Source organism: Mesitornis unicolor, unplaced genomic scaffold (assembly GCF_000695765.1).
Source record: "Mesitornis unicolor isolate BGI_N332 unplaced genomic scaffold, ASM69576v1 scaffold24623, whole genome shotgun sequence".
Lineage (NCBI taxonomy): Eukaryota > Metazoa > Chordata > Aves > Mesitornithiformes > Mesitornithidae > Mesitornis > Mesitornis unicolor.
Window position 1 is genome coordinate 14,159 of NW_010177108.1, and position 23,513 is coordinate 37,671.

The window sequence follows — 23,513 nt, forward strand, 5'->3', positions numbered from 1 at the left end:
CAAGCTGGCTGCTGCAGAGCCCCTGGCCTGCTTCTGAAGCACGCCCAGTGCTCCAGGGTGGGGGAGAGCTGTGTAGTGCACGTGTAGCACTACACACCGGCTGACTCTGCACCACTCTCCTTTGTTCTTGGCTGTAGGAGAGCACTCTCCTGGAGCCAGATTGTCCTTCTGCATTGCAGCGATTCCATACCCAGAGCTCTTTACAAAGCAACCAGAGGCACTCAAGCAGCTTGGCCAGCAGCTCTATGTATGGGCAGAGCTGAGTCTGAGCCAGGCTAACTCTATTGCGCTTCGCTGACTTCGTGTGGAGCCACTCTGCTAGCTCTACAGTGCAACCCTGGCCCCAGAATTGCAGTGAGGAGACACTGGTGTTCAATCTGCATGGAGCCAACTCAGGTGTGCAGGATTTGTACCCCAAGCTCTACCCCACATAGCTGTGGACCTTGAAGACAAACTGCTCTGCTGTACCTAAAGTAAAAATATGTGGAACCTGGCAGACTGTGTAAAAAGCACTCCATCCACTGCTGCTTAAAGCAGATAACCTAAGCTTCCATGGATAAAAGAACCAAATGTATTTTATGCTCTGAAGAAAACTGGCAGCAATGAAAACTGAGCTATAGTTGCCCAAATATATAAAACGAGAGATGCATGTAGAACCTTCTAATTGAGTACAATTATCATGCTTCAAAATAGCCTTCTAAATTGAGTATGTAATTTAATTTCTATAGATTGCACACTGTATACACTGACAGTCCTTTCAGCATCTTCAATGTACAATTTGCATTAAGTTTTAAATCATAAAGCAATACTATAACAACCAGAATAGGGAACAGAGCTGAGGAGAGCAGGACTATATCTATTTATATCTTAGGCAATTTTCTGATACTTACTTAACGCAAGCCATTTGGGTTTGATTACATAAAAGTGGTTACTGACTTTTTAGAAGTACTTGGAAATTCTTAAAAGTAAAGTTTTTAGAAGTACTTAATATGTTAACTAACAAATACATTTGTTAGTTAACATTCTAATTTATAATTTGACTGCCCCCAGCGTTGCAATCTGAACAAATCTGATACAACCTGTAAGATTTGTTTAGATCAATGACACTGTTCTATTGATTAAGTCTGATTTAGGCAAGTAACTATTGCCTTTAATAGAAAGGGAAAGAATGAGCCTATAGAGCCATATAATCCTATTTGTATTGAAACCTAAAATTATAATTGATTTGGATTGGAAAAACAAGGCCTACTCAAAGACCTTTAACTTGATCTGCTTGTACAAAGCCTTTTAAATTTCCAAAATACAATCATATAAGTCTCCCTAGGGATGAATAATGCAAAAGGCTCCTTAGAAAGTCCTTAGAAAGAACCATTCTGAAAAAAAGTATAGAATTCTACATCTCAAACTCTTACCTCCTGTTTTCTAGCTATGGATTAAATGTTTTGGAGTGAACAAGATAGAGAGTAATTTTCAGATCATAATCCTTGGCATTTCTTTTCCCTATTGTTTGACTTTCTGTTTATACTCCAATACTCACCACTTCCATAACGAGTATATTCTGAATTGCTCAGAGTTTAGACAAAGCAAAGGTTTATAATAATCTTTTTTTTAATAGATGGGTACACTAAGACACAGAGAAGAATTTATTGGTTCCAACATTACCTATTATTAGAATAATGACTGGATCCTCTATTTATTCAGTCCCACTGAGCAGCTGCCCTCTTGCCTTCTCAATAACTTGTCTTTAGTAGGGGTTATGTGTGAGTTACCAAACAGCTGGGCTTCCTGTTGGCTCTCTGTGATCTGACACCAAATTAAAGAGGACAGAAGTGCTGCACAAAGACAAAACAGAAGACAGTGGTACCAGCAAACAAATCGCTGTTTGCTGATTTCAGCAGAGATGAACTATTTCCCTTTAGCTAAAGGCGGTGTAGAAGTAGGGCAAGAATTGGTGCCAGAGTTATTAGTGTCTAAGGGAATCTTCCCAGCAAAAAGGAATCTCCCAAAGAGAGAAACCAGAAACTGTGAATGCAGCTTCAATGTGAAATCCCTCCACATTCCTACTCCTTTTGCAGATAGGCAGAAAGACTCTTGGGACCCACTTTTACAGAAATGTACAGTCTCAAAGTCATTGCAAATGTAATTTACACTCCCTTACATGGAAAGCAGTCTTAGCATAAATCAGGCTCCTTTGTGCAAATCCCTTATTAAAAGAAAAATAAATATTAATATCTCTAGTGCATGTTCTTTGATTCTTGGTACTGTACTAAATGAATATTGCTAGAGCTCTGACTAGAATATCAGAAATCTTTAACAATTTATTAGGTCCTTTTGTATTTTGCTCAGTGTGATATAATAGGCCCCTCTTCTACTTTGTCAGGTACATCTGTTAATTATTATTCTCAGTCTTTCCCGCATAACACTTTATTTAATTTTTGGACGTATTTCTCATCTACTTTCATTCTTTTCTCAATAACAACAATCTGCAGGCAAAATTCCACTTCTGGCTGTGTTACTGCCTCTGATTTTTCCTTTCTTATTGATTCAGAGTTGTTAATTTTGTTAGCAGAATTGGACAAGTATCTCTATGCTTATTAAAAAAGAATCACTTTGAAAAGCTTTTACTTAAGACATTCTCAATAGCTTTGGACAGATGTTGACGGACAACAGAAACTGATACTACTTGGTGTTGTATCTCCTCTGGTTCCCTGCCTTAAGAATTTAAGAGTGATCACTGATCAAAGTTTATGCCATTTTGACTGTAACTTATACATGTCTTTATAGCATTGGGAAATGAGACAATCCTGCAGCTAGTGCAGGCAACCTCAATTCAGCAATGGATGTTGCCCATGTTACATTTTTCAACCTTTTGGTATTGCAGCAGAATATTCAGGTATTTTGACCTCAGAGCTTCCTAAACGGGAAACCTCGCAGTATTTCTTACTTCACATTTTCCTCTTTGTGGCCAGTATAAAGGAAGTGACTAAGTGTAATCTAAAGGAGCCAGGCGAAGATTTATCACTCAACCTGCCTTAACAAAGACAGGCTAAAACCAGCCTCAGCTGCTCTGGAAATAAGTACTCCTTGATGCGAAACAAGAATAACTGTGGCATAATTGAGCTAACTGGATTTTCTGTAGCATCACTGATGTATGCTAACTCGTATGAACACAATGAATGCAAAGTTCTTTTCAAATTTACCCTTCTCCAAAACCTGACTGTTTCTCAAGGAACATTACAGAGCTACATCCTTCAAACCAAAAAGGTATAGTCTATCTAATACTTTGGTTGCTGCTTCTCCCCATCTCTTCAGACATCAGCACGTCTTAACCTAAATCGCAGCCTAGAACTAGATATTTTATACTTTACAGTGCTCCTGGAATCACAATGTAGCTTTTAATAGGTAAACATTCATTAACTACTTCCCAGCAACCCTCAAAAAGGACGTCTTTAGGAAGAAAAAAAGAAAAGGAAGCAAAATCCACCAGAATTACAGCTCAGAAACCGCAGATTTCCTTGTTTGGCTGCCCAGTTACACAGCTGCTTTAACTGGTTACAGAAGTCTTTTTCTCTTCTTATTTTATGATCCTTTACCCTCATTAAGGGAGCAGAACTCTTGGAATGGAGATTCTTCTGAAAATCCTGGGAATCCCACATTTGACATGGCAGTTCTGGCAAGCATGCCAGTAAGATACATTGCTAATTGCTTATTGGAAAGCAAACACACAGGGAAGCAGGCTTCTTTACAGATACAGAAATATATTTGGTCAAGAAGAATAATAAGAATAGGAAGTTAAATGGGCACAAACAATGCAAGTCCAGAACTGTTTTTTCTGGTTAGTTATCTACACATCATAATCCAAAAGACTTTCCTTACAACATCCATCTCTGATACCAGTAGCAGTGTAACTCTGATAGAACAGATTGCCAAAACCCTTCCAGGATCTTGGACAAATGATCTCATCAGAAGCCTGTGAAGCTTTTCCTGGCTACACATCACTGCCCAAGCTGGTACGTTTAGAATGGAATCAGGCATCCCTGAGTTAAAAGATAAACTCACCTCATACTTTCTAAATGGGAACATTCTTGAATATATGCCACAAACACATGGTCACTACCCTTTTAATGCCTCACAAGTTATTAGCAATGCAACAGAGAGAGGTCAGGTGATTAATTTAGGAGGATGCTTTCTACAGCTATCTTCTATCTAACCTGGGATAAATTGTAGAAACAATCAAAAAAACCCCCAGCATTTCATATTAAACATGAGAAACTACAGAAGCAGAACTCTTACAGTTCCTAGTTGATTGTATCTTGATGCTTTAGGAATCAAAAGGGAACCGTATGCAACTCTTTTGTATTATGAGATGGATTGTTCTAATAGGCCTTAATTTTCCCAGCATGTCTCTACAGTTTAAGTAGTACAGAGACATTATTCAGTTTTCCCCTTTTAAATTGACACAGGTTTTCCCTGTCTTGAAACTTATTCGACTATTTAACTCATCTATGACTTGGTAAGAGAAGTGCTTAAGCTAATTCTGAAGCACCATCTATATAGTGAGAGATTGTATGCAGACAGCCAATAAGGCTGGGATTTTGCTCCTCAGGATTTAGTCCTTACGTGTCTGCAGTCATGCAGGGCAAACCACTCAGTACTTCAGTTTCTTTAAAATGTACTTATCTTCATAAAACATACCAAGTGAAAAGGACGTCTTTGATTTGGTTTGTTTGTACTATCATGGTGCTAAGAAAGGCCATCAGAGATCAACTTTTTATTTTACCTAAAAAGTGGAAACCAAATAAAAGGAAATGGAGAAAGGGGCAGAGACAAGGCAGGTCATAACTATTTTTTTCTGGATAGGCACTGAAACACTGAGAAGTTGAATCTCTAAGCCAGATCTGTATCAGAACCAGGTGTCAGCTCTGTAATTCTCCTCTAGTGCATGTCTCCAGCGGCAGTGCCATTCCCCTTTGCAAATACAGCTTTCAGTAAAGGATTACTTCATTTTTTAGACTTGAAAAAGCAGTAAGAGACACTTCAGTAACATAGAACTGAGTTAAAAGAAGGGAGATCCACTGTAATATCTCTCCCATATTCCTGTGCCTGTTGCACACAATGTATTTTGACAACTCTTACTGTAGATATCACCAGTCATGAGGACAAACACTATTTTCTACACTTCAGTGTATTTAACTGCGTAGATCTCAAAAGAATTAGCCTGCCTGGTAAACAATAGAATTTCCTCTGCTACCACTCCACTGTTTCAGTGAACGACATAGAGCACTATATCCAATTTAAATTTACCAACTGTTGCTTTTCCTATCCAAACACTTTTCCCATTTGCAGCCTCATAATTGCCTATTCAAAAAGAAATTGAAAGTACCTTTGAAAGTGCTCAAGTTGCAGGAAGCCTGCTGTTTGCTTATCTAGAATTACAAAATAATTTAGGTTGAAAGAGGTCTCTGAAGATCATCTAATAGAAGTCCTTACCCAAAAGCAAGGCTAACTTTAAAAGTAAGTCAGTCTGCTCAAGGCCAAGTTTTAAAAATCTTCAAGGATGGAAATTCTGTAGTCTCTCTGGGCACCTGTTCTGTGGTCAAGCAAGAATCAACGAATAACGCTTCCAAAATCCCCAAAAACTTCCAGAGAAGAAGAGAGGGCTATCTTTATGGCACCATGGTGCTAAACAGACACTGATGGGCCAGTGAGACCGTAAGGGCATTGTGGGAAGAAGCCAACACATAGCTTCATAAAACAGATTTCGCTAACTGCTAGCAATGTCAGTGCGGCAGCTACTACTGCAGTGCAGCATCCATTTCTGCTGCCCACAGGATGAGATATGCTTTTTTTACCCCAGTGACTTTGCTTTGTTTCTGTGTATCTGGTGTGTAGGCGAGGAGTTCTGCACCTGCATGAAAGCCGTGGAATCCATGACCTTGGCTTGCCTCGCTGGCAACTTTCCCTCTGCCTCTTGGTGGTGGTAATCATTCTTTTCTTTAGTCTGTGGAAAGGCGTGAAGACTTCAGGAAAGGTAGAGCTAATACTGTCCTTCTATCTCAACTATGTTCTTTGTTTCCTTTAAGAAGTCTCCTCATTTTAGAAAGCAAGAGACTAAATCACTGCTTCTGTGGGATCCTTAGGTACCAAATCATGAAAGAGTCCTTCATATATTTACAGTGGAAATACACAATCCAGATTCAGACTTTATTTTATTTACAAGTTTTGCTTGTGTGATGTTCCAACTGGAAATTTTATTAGCATATTATTTTCAATTCAACAGTAGCAGTCTCAACTAGAAAATACTTTGAAAGGCTTTAAATTGTCTTAAATGTGCCTCCTATTCTTAGGCACATGTGCAAATGTTTTGATGGTTTAAGATGCTTTGGTTTATTACATTAAATGCCATGACAAGAGAAACATCTGAAAGTAATTTGAAATTACTCATTGATACCCCTCAAAAAACACCTCAACAGAAATTCTAGGGTTAAATGCATCTGAGAGCTTTTTGTACATTTTCAATTAAGTATCATCTACATCAGGCAATGACTGCACTTGTTTAGTAAACAAATATATAGCTGAACAGCTAATCAGGATTCTAACATGCACTGATAATGTATAAGCACTTCAGGTCTTCTGTCAAAACTCTCTCCTATTGGTATTTGTAAACATACATCCGTAGAGACTCATCATTGATACATAATAGCATTTTCCCCAAAGACATCCTATAAAGATCTTCTCCATTGAGTGGACAAAACCAAGGAGATTCTTCAGTATTCTGTAATAGCTGATTAACCTTTGGAATCTCTGTTGTCTGCAGGTAGTTTGGATAACAGCCACTTTGCCTTACGTTGTATTATTTGTCTTGTTAATACATGGAATAACTCTACCTGGCGCTTACAATGGAATAAATGCTTACCTGCACATAGATTTCAGAAGATTAAAAGAAGCCACAGTAAGTGTACTCTTTTGCTCTCATTCCCTTGTTATTACTAAACCTGTTGCCCCTGTTATTAAAATTTAAACTATTAGAATTAATTTCTGAAATTATATAGCCACACTTCTGCTTTTGCAAAAGCACTAGTCCACTGTCCCCAGTAGTCTGACTTTCCAACACTCTCCATAACAGGACTATCTCAGCCTGAACGCAAATGGTCCTGATCACAAGAACAACCGCCTGTACGAGGGCAGTTTCAGGTGTGGCAGTCCCTTAAAGTCCATGCTGTTACTGTGCACCCTGTAAACTACAGTATGCTTCACACATGAAATTAAGTCATGCAAAAATTCAGTTCTCAAACGGCTAAGAATTCGGTCAAGAAGAAAATTTTGGGTTTTGAATCGCTAGGTTAAACATTAATCTTGTAAACAAAAATCCTGGCCTATGAAAACCTTGCTAAACATACTAAGAACTAACTCACTTAATCATGGTCCTTCATACAAATGAGATTTTCAGTAGTATGATGTTCTTATCTTATCTTTGAAAGTAATGTATATTTCCCTGTATCATTTAACAACATTGAAAGACATTCTCATTAAATATATCCAAACCAACTCAATTTGTGAAGTACCTTGGAACTAAGAATTATTTCATCCACTGTAAAGCAAGATCAACAGGTATAGTCACTAACTCACCAGCATTTCAGACCTACAAAGAACAATGATCTGGTGACTACAGATTGATCTTACCACTGTACTATTCTAAAAATATAACAAATAGTATATATTATATCATTATATGTGGTATCTGTGTGGATGGGTCATGAGGTCATTCAAATAGTTACAAAAGTGAGAAGCGAGGACATAGTTGTACTAGGAGGAAAGGAACAGTCTCAAAAATTTGCGGCTTTCAGAAATGTCTGTAGTCTGTACATAGTTGCACTATACGTTTCCTATGCATCATATCTTGATTTTCCCGAGTCATGAAAAAGGCAGACAAAGACCTTGTGTGTTAGAATACAGATCTACTTTACATATGCTTAGCAAAACAATCCTTCCTTAGATTTGTAATACTAAATTTAGAATCTGGCATTTTTTCCACAACAGAAGTTATCACCAGAAACCAGACCCCATCTCACTCCAGTCTGGAATAGTCAAACCAACCTCCACATATGGGACTTTCATCCACCTTTGTCACCAGATCAGTAACCACCTCAATAGTTCATGTTTATGCATGCATATAAATATGAAGACGCAAGGATGAACAACGGAGGGGGCTCAAATTGCCAGCTTGCATCATTTCAGGATCTAGGCCTCCATAATCATAGCTGCCTTCTGCCTTTGGAAGGATATTCTGTGCACTGCTCCTTCTTGGCTTAATATTTCTTTGGATGACCCCAAAGTTATTTGTTTTGAAGACTAAATTTATCAGACAACAACAAAAAAGTTGCTCTAGACTAATAAAAGGCTGAGGGTCATTTATAAGGAGAAGTTTCATGAACTGCTTTGTCACATCAGCCTCTCTCCTGCTCAGAGACTGGGATACCTGCTGCTGCAATAGGCTTGTGTGTTTAATCTTTGTCCTCAGGCTCCAAAGAATTGATACCTGCTTCAGTTCTATGTCAATGTGTCCTTGAATCTTTCTGATTTATTTTTTTTTTTTCCTCCCAAGTGAAGATACTAACAAAGAAACATTTTAAGTCACAAACAGTAATGACCTACAGAAAGCCCTGCCAATGCTCTTCTAAGAGACCTTAGAGAATCCTGGTCAGTGTCAAGGTCTTCCTCGTTGTATAGGGCCACATACTGCTCATCACTGAGCAACCCCCAAGACACCTCAATTTTCAGGGATATTGAATCCACAAAGAGTGTCTCTATAAAAAAGAAAAGAAAGATATTCACCTTAGAATTTTTTAAGTAGACCAATGCCTAGCTGCGTTCCTTGCTGAAAGTCCAGAAGCTGCAAAGCTGTAATACTCATCTCCACTGCACAAATGGATACATTAAACATCTGGCTTAAAACCACAGCTAAACATCTGTTCTGCTAAAGGAATCAGCATTAAATATAGAGTTAAATCAGACAGGAGAAGACACTCACTTTTAAATAAACCTGAACAAGTTTCTTGAAGATTATACAATATCTAGGGGTGCACACAATATTTCCTTTCCACACAGCACAGTAATTCTTTAAAACCCACATACACAAGAAGTAATATGCACAAAAGTTATAATGGCATAACCACCATGAAGAAAGCTGGAAAGATTGATGACTGCCTCCTGTAAACTCTTTCTATTTTTCATTTTTAATGCATATAAAACCAGTATCCTACCATAAAATATATTAGACTATGCATCAATTGCAGCTATTCAGTTGAAGTGATCAGAGAACATGAGCTTTAACTGCAGAAGAACCAGCCCCAATGTCTATCTCGCATCCTGCTTTGTTATAACAAATGGAATGATTTTCATTTAATCTTAGTTCTAACGGAATTTCAGGTTTGTGCTCTGTTTTCCCTTTACCTTGATCTTCTCAGTTTGTTTCCTAATCAGCTGCTATGAGCCAAGAGTCTTTACTCAAGAGATACTTAAGCACACGCATAACTCCTTTGGTAGGCAGCAGGTGCTAACCTGTTACTTGAATCAGTAGGACTTCACCATATGCTTAACAGCTCTTGTATAGTACAAAAGGGGAAATATTATAATGAGTACAACTCCACTAGCAAGACATGAAAGAGCTAGAGAACCACTAAAAACAAGTGTCTTATAATGGCAACATGCAGATCTACTATAAGTTTAACTAATAACTTATTAACTAATAAGTTTAAGCAAAATTTATTTTTTTTAAAAATTAGGAACTTTGTTAACAGTACAAGTTACAGGAAGTTTTTAAAAAAAAAACCAACAAGAAAATTATAGAAGGCTTTGCATCCTTCCTTCTCTACTCTTATCCACATAAATGCTCTTCAGAGAGTACAATCCTATTTGATCTCAACCTTTGTGCGGAGATAGAACACTAAGATGTAACTGAGCATATAAAAGGAATGAGCAAGAAATTAATTTTACAATTAATTTACAATTTAATTAATTTTTTTTTTGCTATTTAGTAAAAGAAATCCATGATACCTAAAAACCCTGTATGAACTGCAATTTAATAAAAATAATATCCACCTATCCACTGGTTTGCAATAAACACGTCGTGGATTGTTCTTCGTATTTTCTTTAAGAAAAAGAGTAAGAGTTAAGTAATTAACTCTCAATACTTTATAAAATCAAGTTTCTCTACAAATCCAGAGTTCAATAAGTGGTTCACAGTCCACAGCAGGCAGCAGCTAAAGCATCTATAATCTGTATTGAGAAAAAACTAGATCATTACCATAAGTGCTTTTATATATCATGTTAGGATGGGATAAGGCGGTCTCTTTCTTTCCACTGGGCCAAATGTGAAAGCTTAGCATTAAAATCCAATGCAGACAGAGCTCCTAAGCTACTCAGATCCGTAAGAAAGCTGCAGCTGAATACATATATTGGATCTGATTTTGCAGAGACAGACGGAGATGAAATCCAGTGCTTTTTGTAGTCTTGAGCACTTGGCAGATTTAATCACTTAAGATCTGATTTTGAGAAATGTTGAGTATTATTCACTCCATTGACTTCATTACCCTTGTTGGAGATTCCTGTTTAAATTGCTCTATTTAACAACTACATGAAACCTCATTAAACAGGATAGACTATTTTCGGGCTTCTAATTCGGGAGACCAGCACTGTGACATTGTTACTGACTGCTGTTTGCGCATCTTGAGTGGACATTAGGTTGGGGGTCACTTTAGAAAATGTCACAGCGTTAAGAACATGTTTTCCCTAGTGGACAATTCTTAAAGTGACCAAGCTGTATCTAAACAGAAGTTTAGTGACTGTTTCTCACAGGAATAACTCCATCTCAAACTAAGCGGGAAAGGCAAAAGATAACCTGCATGGTTCTGTTCACAGCATGTCAGTTGTGCTTCAGCTTCTGAAACAAGAAAGCAACTTATCAGTTGTACTAACAGTCCCATGAAGAAAGCTCTCTTACGGGAAAAAGAATGTCTTGTAACTTTGAACCCATTAACTATATTTAGTCTTCTGGTTGTACATTCCAAACAAACTTGGAACAAGAACTATTGGACATGTATTTCTGTCACCCGGAAGAAAAATCATGTACTCATTTCACTATTCAGTAAGAGTTCAGAAGTACAGATCTAAGAGGTACACCCCACTGTGGCATTAGTGTGCGTACACTGAGAACTTGGCCACTGCTTCAGTCCTTACCATTTCACGTTAAGCCATTCCAGACCATGACTGTGCTCCATGTGACACCTCACTTACAGTCCCATGAGCATGAGGGCTGATCAGTTTTCAAATTCAAAAGCCAGTTGTCTTGTACACTCTTGCATTTCCCTGATGTATCTTTTGGACTGAACTGACACTGACAATGTTGGTGTCATTATGCAGGTATGGATTGATGCAGCTACTCAGATATTTTACTCCTTAGGAGCCGGGTTTGGCGTTTTAATTGCATTTGCCAGTTACAATAAGTTTGACAACAACTGTTACAGGTAAGACAGCCTATTCTTCTTCACTGCTTAAGAATGATACTGTTTTATTCTAACTGCAGCTGGAATAAGTACTTTTTATCTTCATTATTTTATTAATAGTGGTTGGTCTCGTGCAGACATGGCAACCGACACAAATCTTGAAACACTGTCTTCCTTACTGAAATTTTTAGCAATAGGAACTTGCCAAGATATCTGCTGAACTGCAGAACAGAAAGGGATTAGGTTTGAACGTTATAGACAGCTGTGTAAACTGTGCTTGTGTTTGCCTTTCAGAAGTACCATTAAGAGCAATGCTGAATGCAGGGTGAAGTCTTACTTGTCTAGCAACTAAAAGCGGAAAGATTCCAGTTTCCAGAAGTGTTTCTGTGCTTTGGGATTATATGTCTGATGTTTTATGTTGAGCCCCAATTTAGGAATGCACTTTAAATCAAGTCAGTTTATAAGTGTTTTGTTGAATCACCACCATGGAAATTCAACCAGAAGCACTCTGCAACTTCTGAGAACTTCCAGCATTTACAAGTTTTGTTAACATTCCATTTAGGAATGAAAATAAGCATTGCTTTAAAATTTCCCAGAAATAAATTCAGAAAGTACATGTATTATAAATACATTGTGAACTGAGGATAGCAAAATATGTTACAGTGAAAAGGTACAAGAAAATACATAGATTTGAACTGCCTTAAATAGATTGAAAGCCAAAATCATGGAATACTTCCACTGACTTCAGAGAGCTTTGTACTTAACCCAGAGTGACTTTAGGTTGCCAGCTGATTATTTGCAGCAGGTAATATGACTAGGTTAGAGATCCCTTCAGTTAGAATGCTAGCTGTAGGAGTCTTCCAAAAGAACATTTGTAGTCTTCTGCAAATAATTTTGCATGAATCTCATAGCAGCTCCCTATATAATTCTTGTTCTTCTGTATTCTGATTTTGCTCTTAAAGGGAGAAAACACACTTGAAATTAAGAAAACACTACAGACTATACGTGAAATCATATTATTTAGTTCTTAGCTTACTATATTTGTTCAACGTTGTTTCATAAGCTTTGCTACCCTGCAAGAGGCAGTAGTAGTTTCATTAAATACCATGTTTTCACTCTAACCATAAAAGCAAGCTTTAATTCAGTAGTATTTACACTTACAAATATCCTTCTTTTGACAAATAACTCCATAATGTGCTGACGTATTTTGTTCAAAAGGCTTTCTTGAAACAGAACAAATTGAAAATAGTACTATTTCCAATTGAAGGAATGAACTATACTGTCCCGTCTATGCTTAAACACACCTTCCTTGAGAGGAATAGTGTCAGTAATGTAAGGTAGGGTAGCAACACCGAAAATCAGGGCCTGAAAATATAAGAATCTGTACAGAAGTCACGATCTAGTTTTACATGCAGAATACTGAGAGCTGGCTCGGCTCAGTTTATAAGGAGAGAAGCATCGCTTAATCCAGTTATTGACTAAGTGCAAAGAAACATTGTTCATTTGGGTAAGAATGTTTTTCAACTGTGGGAAACAAGAAATACTGTTGCCATCTTCTCAGTGACAAATACCTGGCAATTTTCTTTAGTAACTGAAAAGAATTTTAATTTATGAGTCCAATCTGGTATCTCTTAAGCCTGCAGCCTTCTCCTAGGAAAACAGTTTTAAAAATTGTAGGACATAGTTCTTCAGTGTTATCAAAATAAAACAATATAAGGAAGAAGAGAAAGTTTACTGTATGGCACCTATGGTTTTGGGTTGTGTTAACTGATGAAATCATATTTACTTTCTGCTTATTAAACATCACTGACCTTCACAGAGCCATATCCTCCATTCTAAAGGTCATATGCAGCAGAAGATTACATACCAGACACTGTGCAGATTAGGTAGACATCTAAAAATGCACAGCCTACGTATCTTCAAACTAGGTTTGGTAACAGGGGTTAATACTTACCAGGAAAACTCATACGTTTACCACAATACCATGGCAGATTGATTAAAAACCACAACTTCATAATATCATTACTACATGATGCACATTTTATAATCTTTAACCTTTAAGTGCTTTTTTTCACTGGGCTATTCTTCTTTCCATCACTAGGGATGCTTTGCTGACTAGTACCATTAACTGTGTCACAAGCTTCATCTCAGGATTTGCAATTTTCTCCATATTGGGCTACATGGCTCATGAGCACAAAGTTAAAATTGAGGATGTAGCCACTGAAGGTAAGAAGTTAATGTTATACTGGTTTTATCCCTTTTTAGTCCACAATTTTTATAAGAATGTGTTTATGTTTGTTTCAAACAAGTGCATGAAAATCTCATGGAAGCAAACTGGTCAATTACTTGAACTAAAATTGTGTGTAAACGCCTTGCTAAAACGTGTACTCTAAACGCTATTGATTCATCTCATTTCTACTGAACTGAGATTCCCCAACATCCTGCCCCTCACAAGTTCAGCCTGTGCAACAAACAGACATTTACCAACACACAGTGTCTTGCAAAAGCATTGCTGTTTAGTGCTGTAGGTTACTGTTTTGGATGGTTCTGGTAACATTAGCTGTGGTGTCCTTTCACTGGTAACACGTCACCCATGTTTTCAGCTCCTGTATCTCTCATCACATCTGTGAGTCCTCCTGCCAAAGAAAGAGTGGAGTCCACATCTACAGGGCTCCTACATAGTTGAAAAATAGCTAATAATGTTGTGAATCCCTTAAAAGATTATTAGAAGTGGAAAAGAATGAGATAGATTTTTTTAAATCCAAAACTGTCATGAATACATTATTAAAATATTTTAGATATATTTTTGGTATAATGCAAATTGTAACAGCTACTCAGTATGCGATGTGGACTGATGTAAAAGTCAACTTAGTCATAATTTAATTTATTAAAATAACACTTTTGTAAAGTAAAGAAACACCATTTAGCAATACCTTTTTTTCCCCTTTTCTATTTCAGGAGCTGGTTTAGTTTTCATCTTGTATCCAGAGGCAATTTCAACTCTGTCAGGATCTACATTTTGGGCTGTAGTATTCTTCATCATGCTCCTTACTCTTGGCATCGACAGTTCTGTGAGTATTTTTTCCTTCTAGCCTTGACATTTTTCCTTTACTGTTATATTGTGTATGTGGGGAGGTATTAATCTTAAACAGATGCTTTATTACATTTCAAATAAACATTCTGTACATTCACTGAATCTGTTTTCTCAGTCTCAGCCAGCATACCATTAGTACTACCCCTGACAGTATATTTAAAGACTTGGAATATATAAAAGGTTTAAGAAACAGTCAAATCTTTTACAAGGTATCAAATTATTGTGCACTGTTGTTTGTTTATGACCTTAAAGAGGGGCTGTTCATCAACAATTACTACTATTTAAAGGTATGACCCAACATCACTGCTATGAACTATTACTACTACAAACCTGCAATAGCATTTAGGAACCCTACTTACAAAACGCAAGCCACAAGACATTGAGTACAGTGTTTTCCAGAAGCGATTTTTACATGTGCTGAAATTCATTAATCTCCTCAATACAGACAATGTCTGAAGATAACAAGTGTATTTGCTCTCAAGTGTATTTGCTCTTTCCATAATGAAGATCTCTACTGTACCATGATATTCAGGAATACAGAAAATGGAAGAAATGTTTGCAAACATTTTTTGGATTAGGGATCTAGCTTGGCATAGGGAATTGACAAGGGAATAAATTGTGATACATTAAGAAGTGGTCCTTAGCCAAAATAATCCAAGCTATCTTTTCCCTTTTTCAACTTCTCCAAGACCAACACAATAAGTGCCAACACAATAACAACTGCAGAGAACATCAAATATGAATCCATCTTAACTGCAGGGCACTAACTAATGGCCCTCCGGACACTGGGAAGTACAAGCCAGCACTGGGTTTTGGGGCATTTTACCTGTGAACTTTAGTTACCTTAAAAAAAAAAATAATTTGACTGCCCCCAGCGATTTGACTCTAGACAGGGATCATTCAAATTCTAGGGAGATAATTCTCTGCTAGTGATTTCAACCAGAGATGATGTTTTCATGAAATTCTTAAAGGAAAGGGACAGGCTATATCAGCACCAGCTAACCAAATATTATACTGCACCAAGTACTCCAGGCCTTGCCGTGATCTTTCACTATCAGAAAAAGCATAGAATCCAGCCTTCCCAGAAGATTAAATAAATTTATTTATTATGACAGGAGACTGGAATTCATTTTCACAACTTCTTGTTGGAAGGGGGGCAGAATGCTTTCATTGCTGGAAAGAAATTAAAATTCATAACCACCTGCATAACCCAGCAATTTTAATGAAAACTTGGAAAGTACCTTTATTATATTGCAAAACAATGGCTAATGTTAACTTCTAGAAAACAAAGTAAAATTCTTTCAAGTTGACAACATAAAAAATTACATCAAGCTTCCTATATAGAAATAGTTCCAGGTCTGTAAAGGTTTTTGCTGAACTGGATTTGATTAATCAATGGCTAAGCTGAATCTTTGTTCCCATTCCATTCCCATTCCCATCACCATTTCCCCTAGGTGCTCTTTATATTAGAGATCTCTTAAAGGGTTTGGTTACTTAAGCTGCTAGCTTTTTCCTCAAAGTTTAGAATCATAGAATCACTTAGGTTGTAAAAGACCTTTAAGGTCACCGAGTCCAACCATTAACCTAGCACTGCCAAGTCCACCACTAAACCATATCCCTAAGTGCCACATTTACAAGTCTTTTAAATACCTCCAGGGGTGGTGACTCCACCACTTCCCCGGGCAGCCTGTTCCAATGCTGCACCCTTTCAGTGAAGAATTTTTTCCTAATATCCAATCTAAACCTCCCCGGTGCAACTTGAGGCCATTTCCTCTTGTTCTACAGACATATATATTAAAATGTCTATTAAAATCTATGTTATTTTTCCCAAAGTACTTACTATGCTGGTGAGTCAGCATAGGGTCTGCAGAGGATTTGGCTATCAAGGAAACAACCATGGCACTTGATGTCCAGTTCCCTGACTCAGTTCTCCACCATGAGAAAATAAATTGTACCTCAGAACATCGGTGATTTACAGCTGAAATGTCAGAAATCATGCAGTGGTTGGGAATTAATTATACAAGCTGCTTTACATTCTTCAATCTGTATTTACAACAGTCAGTAGCATTTAACCAGAACTCTTGCCTTCCCTTCCTCAGATGGGCGGAATGGAGGCTGTCATCACCGGCTTGGCAGATGATTTCCAAATTCTGAAGCAGCATAGAAAGCTCTTCACCTTTGGTGTTTCTTTTGGCACTTTCCTCCTTGCCCTTTTTTGCATCACCAATGTAAGTACAACAGAACTTTCCATCAACAAGCTACCGTAAAAATGTAGTTAACCTCATCAGATAGAAATATTAATTGACTCAGGTGACTATTTTTGTCATGAATTTTAATTCTTAAACAACTTTCTGGTCAGAACATCACTTTTAGTCTTATCTACATGAAGGTTCTCTGGTTTTTTTGCACATGATGATGAGCTATCAAGTTTGTGTTCCAGAGAACTGTCTGTGGTACTTTTGGTTTTGTTTGGTTTTGTGCATTTTTCTTTGTTTTGTAAACCACATTAAATGGAACTGTGTTGAGTGCTTATTCCTGAGTGAAGAGCTAAGAATTTCAATTGACCAGACCCTTAGTCATCTGGCTCTTCTCTTATTGGAGCAAATAAGCAGCATTCACTCCTGTTAAAGTTTAGAATAATTATGTCCTCTCCCCCATGTGTTTCTTAATGTTCTTTCATGTACCTAAACCTTGTCTCTTACCCTTATCACTATAAAAAGCACACAGGGACCTTATCCTGCGCATCTAATAACCTGTATTTTTCACAGCTAATTAAAGGATGAGAATCACAGTGTTCTGGGTTGGAGGTAACTTTGTTTTTTTTAAATGCCGCAAAAAGCCCTGTAGGCAAACATGCAAAACGTGTCGGAAAACTGCGTAAACTTCAGGACAGTAGATAGGCTAAACCTCTCTCCTTCCCTAGAAATTATTTCTAGATCTACTATTAAGATTACTGAAATAAGTTTATAAATAACAGAGCTCTTTCTATACTAAAAGAATACCCAAATATTTTTAAACTAGCTTCCTCAAACAGGGAAACATTTGAGGAACTAAAAATAGATCTATCATTTAAAATACCCATACTTTTAATACCATACTACCCCTGTTGTTATCTAAAGAATTCAACACTGCTGCTTTATTCAGAGTTTCAACTGGAATAGAATTTCCTGAAGTACAAGATCAGAAGAAACTCGGTGGTTAAGAACCTGAACAGGTGCCAAGGGGTGCAATTCCACTGCCTTTAAATTATGGCATATGTTTTGACTCCAGTTCACCTTAGCAGCTGGAATGCACAAAACTGCCTAGACTTGTCCAAATGTATTGGTACACACAACTGAAGAAGAACATTTCTAGTGTTTACAAAATACAAAGAAAAACCTTTGTGATACCATCACATTAAATGAATCTGCTTGATTTTGTCCTCTGAAATGTTAAGGTTGCGTTTTCAAAACGTGTTTCTTACAAAACCGTATCTGTCATTCACTTAACCAGGTTTGCAAAAGCATTCATTTAGAGCAGGTGTAGAGCAAAACCAGAAGGTCAAACTCAAATGTCATTCAATAAGCAACATTTTCTTTCAAACGCAACAACCAAAGTTCATTCAGTTTCCGGACAAGTCCCCACAGAATTAAAAACCTAGACAAAGCCTAAGTACTGTTCTCTCTGTTCCTGTAAATATGCACAGCTGTTTCATAAAACCATCTTTTTATAAGAAAAAATAAAACTGATTGATTGCAGAGTTTAAAATCACCTAGAGCTCTAAATAGTACAGGTGCTATTTATTTCCCATGCTTTTACTAATGATATACTTACTTTGTCTCCTTGTCTGAACAGGCATAGTTAGATTAAGTATGGTTGTAAAAAAAAGATTCTAACAAAAAACTACTGCAACTGCGAAGATTTCAGTTGTTTACATATGACAAAGGATGTACCAAAACACTTTATTGAGGTTCATTTTGAAACAAGTAAACTTACTGTGCTTTTCCATTCCTTGTTAGCCCAAACTAAATAAAATGAGTGGTAATTTACAGTAATTCATACCACAGTGTAAAATGAGGCAAAAAAGTAGTCAAATTGCAGCTAAAAAAATTCCAATGAATTCCAATTACTAATGCATTTTCCATACCCCCTGAAGAACAGAAATGTGCTGCTGTGAAGGAAGACGACCTGGTTTGCTCTCTCCACTGAGCAAAGGCTGGCTAATACCATAGCAAAGAAACTGATAGGGCAAAGCTGCTTCCACGCTGGGCTGGTGACAGAGACTTAGCATGCAACTGCTCCCTTTGCAGGAACACTGGCAAAGAGAGATGTGGGCTCTCTGGGAAAAGGAGACCATCATTTAGGAAGATCTTCATTAACTGCTGTAGACAGACCCTGTCCTACAAGCTGCTGAGTATTCCCCCAGCAGCCAGAGCCTTCAACTTCCACTGAAAACACAGAGTGCCAAGAGTACTCATTAATCAGGCTAAGCTGAGGCTTCTGTTTCCCAGTTCAGAGTGGACATAGGTGAAAGGAATCCTCTTTAAAAGAGCTGCAAGTCTGATTCCACTATTTTGTACGCAAATACAAACCTGTGTCTGTAGCACCAGCTCCGTATTGAAATACTTGGGATGAGATAATGTTTCAAGTAAAGCAGATTTCTGTTAAGTAGATACTACTGAGGTGATTCTATTTGTAACTTCATTTTGTTGCATCTTTTAACTCCCCAATGCTAGGGTGGAATTTATGTGCTCACACTTCTGGACACATTTGCAGCTGGGACTTCGATATTGTTTGCTGTTCTAATGGAAGCAATTGGAGTTTCCTGGTTTTATGGTAAGCGCTTCATTTTGCACCTGCAAAATCTTTCCTAAAATTCCAAGTGCTCATGACAGGCTTACACATTGTTTTAAGGGCAAACAGCATAGCCTTGTACACATGAAACCATGACAAGCCAGGTTTCATGCAGCTATTTTCAGCTGATTTATGAATAGCAACAGGAATGCAGACGTTCATTGAGCCAAACTTTGAAATCGTGCATAAAACCAAAGAAAACTCCTTTTGAAGGAGAGTGCAGTGGGATAGAAATATTGCTGCTTTTGCCAGTATTTTGCAGCTGTTAACATAGCTGATGACTTGCAGTAGCAGGTTTATACCTGGTAGTTCCACAGCAAGTGGATTAGCTGAAATGGACACCCCTGTTCCTCCTCTCCCTGATTTCCCCAGGGTCAGTCTCACGATCCCCCCCCATGTTTTCAGAGAGTTAAAGTAATTCCTACATTTGTCCCTTTTGTTTGAAACAATATTCTACTGAACTGTAAAATAGTGGTTTAACATCTAACTTATTTTGTAGCATGGTATGGAATACCTAACGTGCTACCCAACATTGCTACTCAACGTACCAGAAGTAATACTATTTCCAGTATTTCATGCTAACTTATGCCACAAAAAGGGGGTAGTAATTTGCTTTATCCCCAACATGGCAGGCTTTAGGAGTATTCATTTGATCTCTGGCACTAGGCAGGAACCACTGTGTGCCAACCAGAGTGCAGTGATGTGCTACAGTGCCCTGAAAAAAATATGGCTCATGATTTAAGAAGTCAGGTCTCAGAAGTGCCCAGCTTATTTAATAACTTCCCTGGCATTATTTAATCTAACATTTTTCTACTCCTTAAAGTAACAAATAAGAAGCAAGACACTTGACACACAGTCGTAAGAAAGAAGAAAAACTTTTTTTTTTATTTCCCCACTGTATAAATTGCCATAATGATGGCAGCCATCGTCACTGCTTTAAACCCATATGAACGCACCTGTATAACCTCCACTGGGAAAACCCCAATGAACTGAAGTGCTTTCTGTCACAACACTGACTTTGGCAACATGGCAGGACAGAGTCTGCCTGAGCTCAGTCCCTAGCCTACAGGAACTTCAGTCTTGTGAAGTGTCCTGTGTTGCCCAGTTTCACCAACAGGATTCTGCATATTAGGTCTTACAAAAGTCATCACTGCAACGGTCCAGACTACCAGTTATACCTGAAATTGCTTGCTCCTAGATTAATCAGGTTTCTTGAGCTCTTGTTTTTCTTCCTGATCTCCCTTTAATGCTCATGTCATACTTTCTGGTTGGTCACAATTCTCTTCATTATTACCATTTTTCATTGGCATTCATGGCAGCCTGCAAATCTTGTTCCCACTGAAGTCTGTATTCCAAATAAGTTTGTTCTTCCCATAAGTCATCTCCATTTCTATTCAGAGATAGCGTTTATAGTTAATGTATGACTCAGAAGATTCTTAGACGTTATAATTCTTACTGCCATTTACCTTCCTCCGTCACTTATTTATCCATCCGTGTTGCACCACCATATTCTTCTAGTTTAACTCTCTCTTGCAGTTAAAAACTGTTGATGAGTGAGTGAGGTGAAGGAATGACGTACAGGCATAAAGCTGTTCAATCTACTAAAGAAATAGTTTTTAGCTTTAATATGCTAATTCTGTCACCCAACATCAGGATGGAGCTAGCAGTTCATATACTGTTCTCTCTCAAAATAGTGAAGGCACTAGATTTCACAGACAACTGTCTTCAGTCCCTGTAAAAGAGTCGAATGCAGAGAAGTGATCATAGCTTAGCTTGGGAGCAGATATTTTCCAGTTAGTAAGGACAAGTTATTATCTGCTGCTATTAAAACAGGACTTACTGCACTTTATAATAGCTAGGCTTTGTATGTGGTTCATAGACTATGCCAAGGTTATTACAATTTTATTTGTTGCACCTTCTGTCCTTCATCATCCTTTCCTTTCTCCTTCCTGCCTCCCGATAACCAAGAAAATATCTATTCATTTATCTTAAGCAGCTGACCTGTTTTTACTGACACAGCATGACCTGTTGCTTTATAAAGAAATTACAGCCCCGGGTGCTATTTAAACTGATTAAATCTGGCATGGTCTTGTCTACCTCTGTTTTCTGGTAGACCCCAGTTGCCTTAATGACCCAGCTGAATATTAAGTCAGCCTAAAGGCAAGCATTGACATTTTGGCACAGACCAAAAAGGTGGAAATTTAGTTCAAATTATACTTACGACCACTTCCTGTGAAGTTTCTTCTTGGAAAGGCCACTTGTATGTGTAAGAGCAGGGAGAGCTAGTTTGTTTTACTATACAGGTGTATTTTAGTTATGATGCTAGCTTGTTACCATTTTTCCTGTTGTGCAACCCTGATATCGTCCCTCTGATGAATATTCTAAGAAAAGCCAAACACTTCTCCCACTGACACAAAACTGCTCTTTGGTTTCATTTACAGGAAAATATAAACTCAGTCAGATTTTAATGTCAACATCTCCCTGAGTTACAAGAATGAGCTCAGTATGAGCTAGCAATGATTTTCATGCTCACCTGTAATCTCATTGCTTTCATTTACTTTTACAACTTCCAGAAAGGTTCCTTGGACTAAAATTTGAGAACAGAAGGTGCATTTATTTGAAAAAATCTAGGGTTGATAGATACATGCTCATTAAAACCAAAGCAGGAAGCAGGTGTTGTCTTTCTGTGCAGAAGAGCAACTCAATGAATGGATGACAAGATGGTTGAGTGCTTGTGAGTCAGGGCAGAGGCCAGCAGGGTTGACATTGTGGGGAATGTTGTTACAGAGCACTTGATCAGTGTCAGGAAGTAGAAGAAGCCTTCTTTAGGCAACAGAAAAAAAGTGTCCAGATCAGACCCTGGTTCTTACAGAAGAAGGTATCAAGAGCAAATTCTTAGCATAGATGCTAGGTGAGCAAACCAGCAGTGACACTCTTCTGCATTTGCTGCTTACATTCAAAGATGAGCTGCTCAAGTAGATGGGCACAAGGCTAAATTAATCAGAAGACTGATCTGCCAGCATATGAAGGCAAACATTCTGAATTGTAACAGAAACATCAGGAGATTAAGGAACATGATTACTCAGGTAGCTACAGCATTTATCAGTACAGAAGTTACATTGGAATTCTCCTCAGGTTCAATGTATTTCACCAGGACCTGATCCTAAATTTTAAGTACCTCTTACTTATTTTTCACTGAAAAGGAGATTATTTCCATATTCAATACCATGTCTCCAGCAAATAATCTGGAGTTTTGCTTGTGGTACACCAGTTCTTTCCTATAACTAAGCAAGTCACCCACGGTTTTGGTTTATCCTACAGAACCACGAAAAAACTGGGTAAATGCTTTCAAGAACTGGAAAAAAAAACCAACAAAAACAAACAAAACAAAACAAAACAAAACAAAAAAACAAACGTTGAACAAGCACTACAGGTACCATCATCTGTAGCTATAACTATGTTCTACTCTACATGTTAATTCCTAGAACAGTTATTTAAAGACTTATAGCATTAAAAAAGCATGCTGTTCAAAAGCAGTCTGAGAGCACAGACTACATATCCCCCATTTTCGGTAGAAACTGAACACAAAGCACTATTTGAACTCTAGGTATATCTGTCTGGAAACATAGCAATACAATTTTTTTGAGGTATCTAGTCCTTGTTTTTGACCTTCTGCACAATGATAAATTTCACTTGGTATTCATAGCAGTTGAAATTCAGTCACTTTTAAGTTCACAGGAGGCACTGTAAATAGAATTAGATTAGATTTAAAGAGCATTTGCAGATCATTTTGGCTACTTTGCTTTACCTGTACATAATGTTGGGGTGTTTGAAATAAAGAAGATTATACTCAAATTTCCAGACCTTGTAAATACTTTACAGCCTGGCTGCATGTAAAGGACTAACTCAAGATGTCCTAATTATTGACACCAAATACAATAAATACATCAATCCTACTGAATAGATCCACACGAAGAGAAACAATTGTTATGGTGAAATATACGCCCTCTCCAACAACAAAGTACTCATGGCATAAAGCTGCATTTCTACTGTGTACCTAATAAGATTTAGGATTAAAAGCA

At 37.6% G+C, this 23,513-nt stretch overlaps 1 protein-coding gene across 1 annotated transcript in view; it reads left to right on the forward strand.

The window, feature by feature from the left end:
• Positions 1-23,513, forward strand: part of LOC104538676 (sodium-dependent noradrenaline transporter) — a 42,785-nt gene that overhangs the window by 12,067 nt on the left and 7,205 nt on the right. The window contains exons 3-9 of the mRNA XM_010181961.1: positions 5,893-6,031; positions 6,818-6,952; positions 11,422-11,525; positions 13,606-13,730; positions 14,463-14,575; positions 16,698-16,826; positions 19,314-19,413. Coding sequence (XP_010180263.1) covers positions 5,893-6,031; positions 6,818-6,952; positions 11,422-11,525; positions 13,606-13,730; positions 14,463-14,575; positions 16,698-16,826; positions 19,314-19,413 — 845 coding nt within the window. The remainder of the gene's footprint in view (positions 1-5,892; positions 6,032-6,817; positions 6,953-11,421; positions 11,526-13,605; positions 13,731-14,462; positions 14,576-16,697; positions 16,827-19,313; positions 19,414-23,513) is intronic.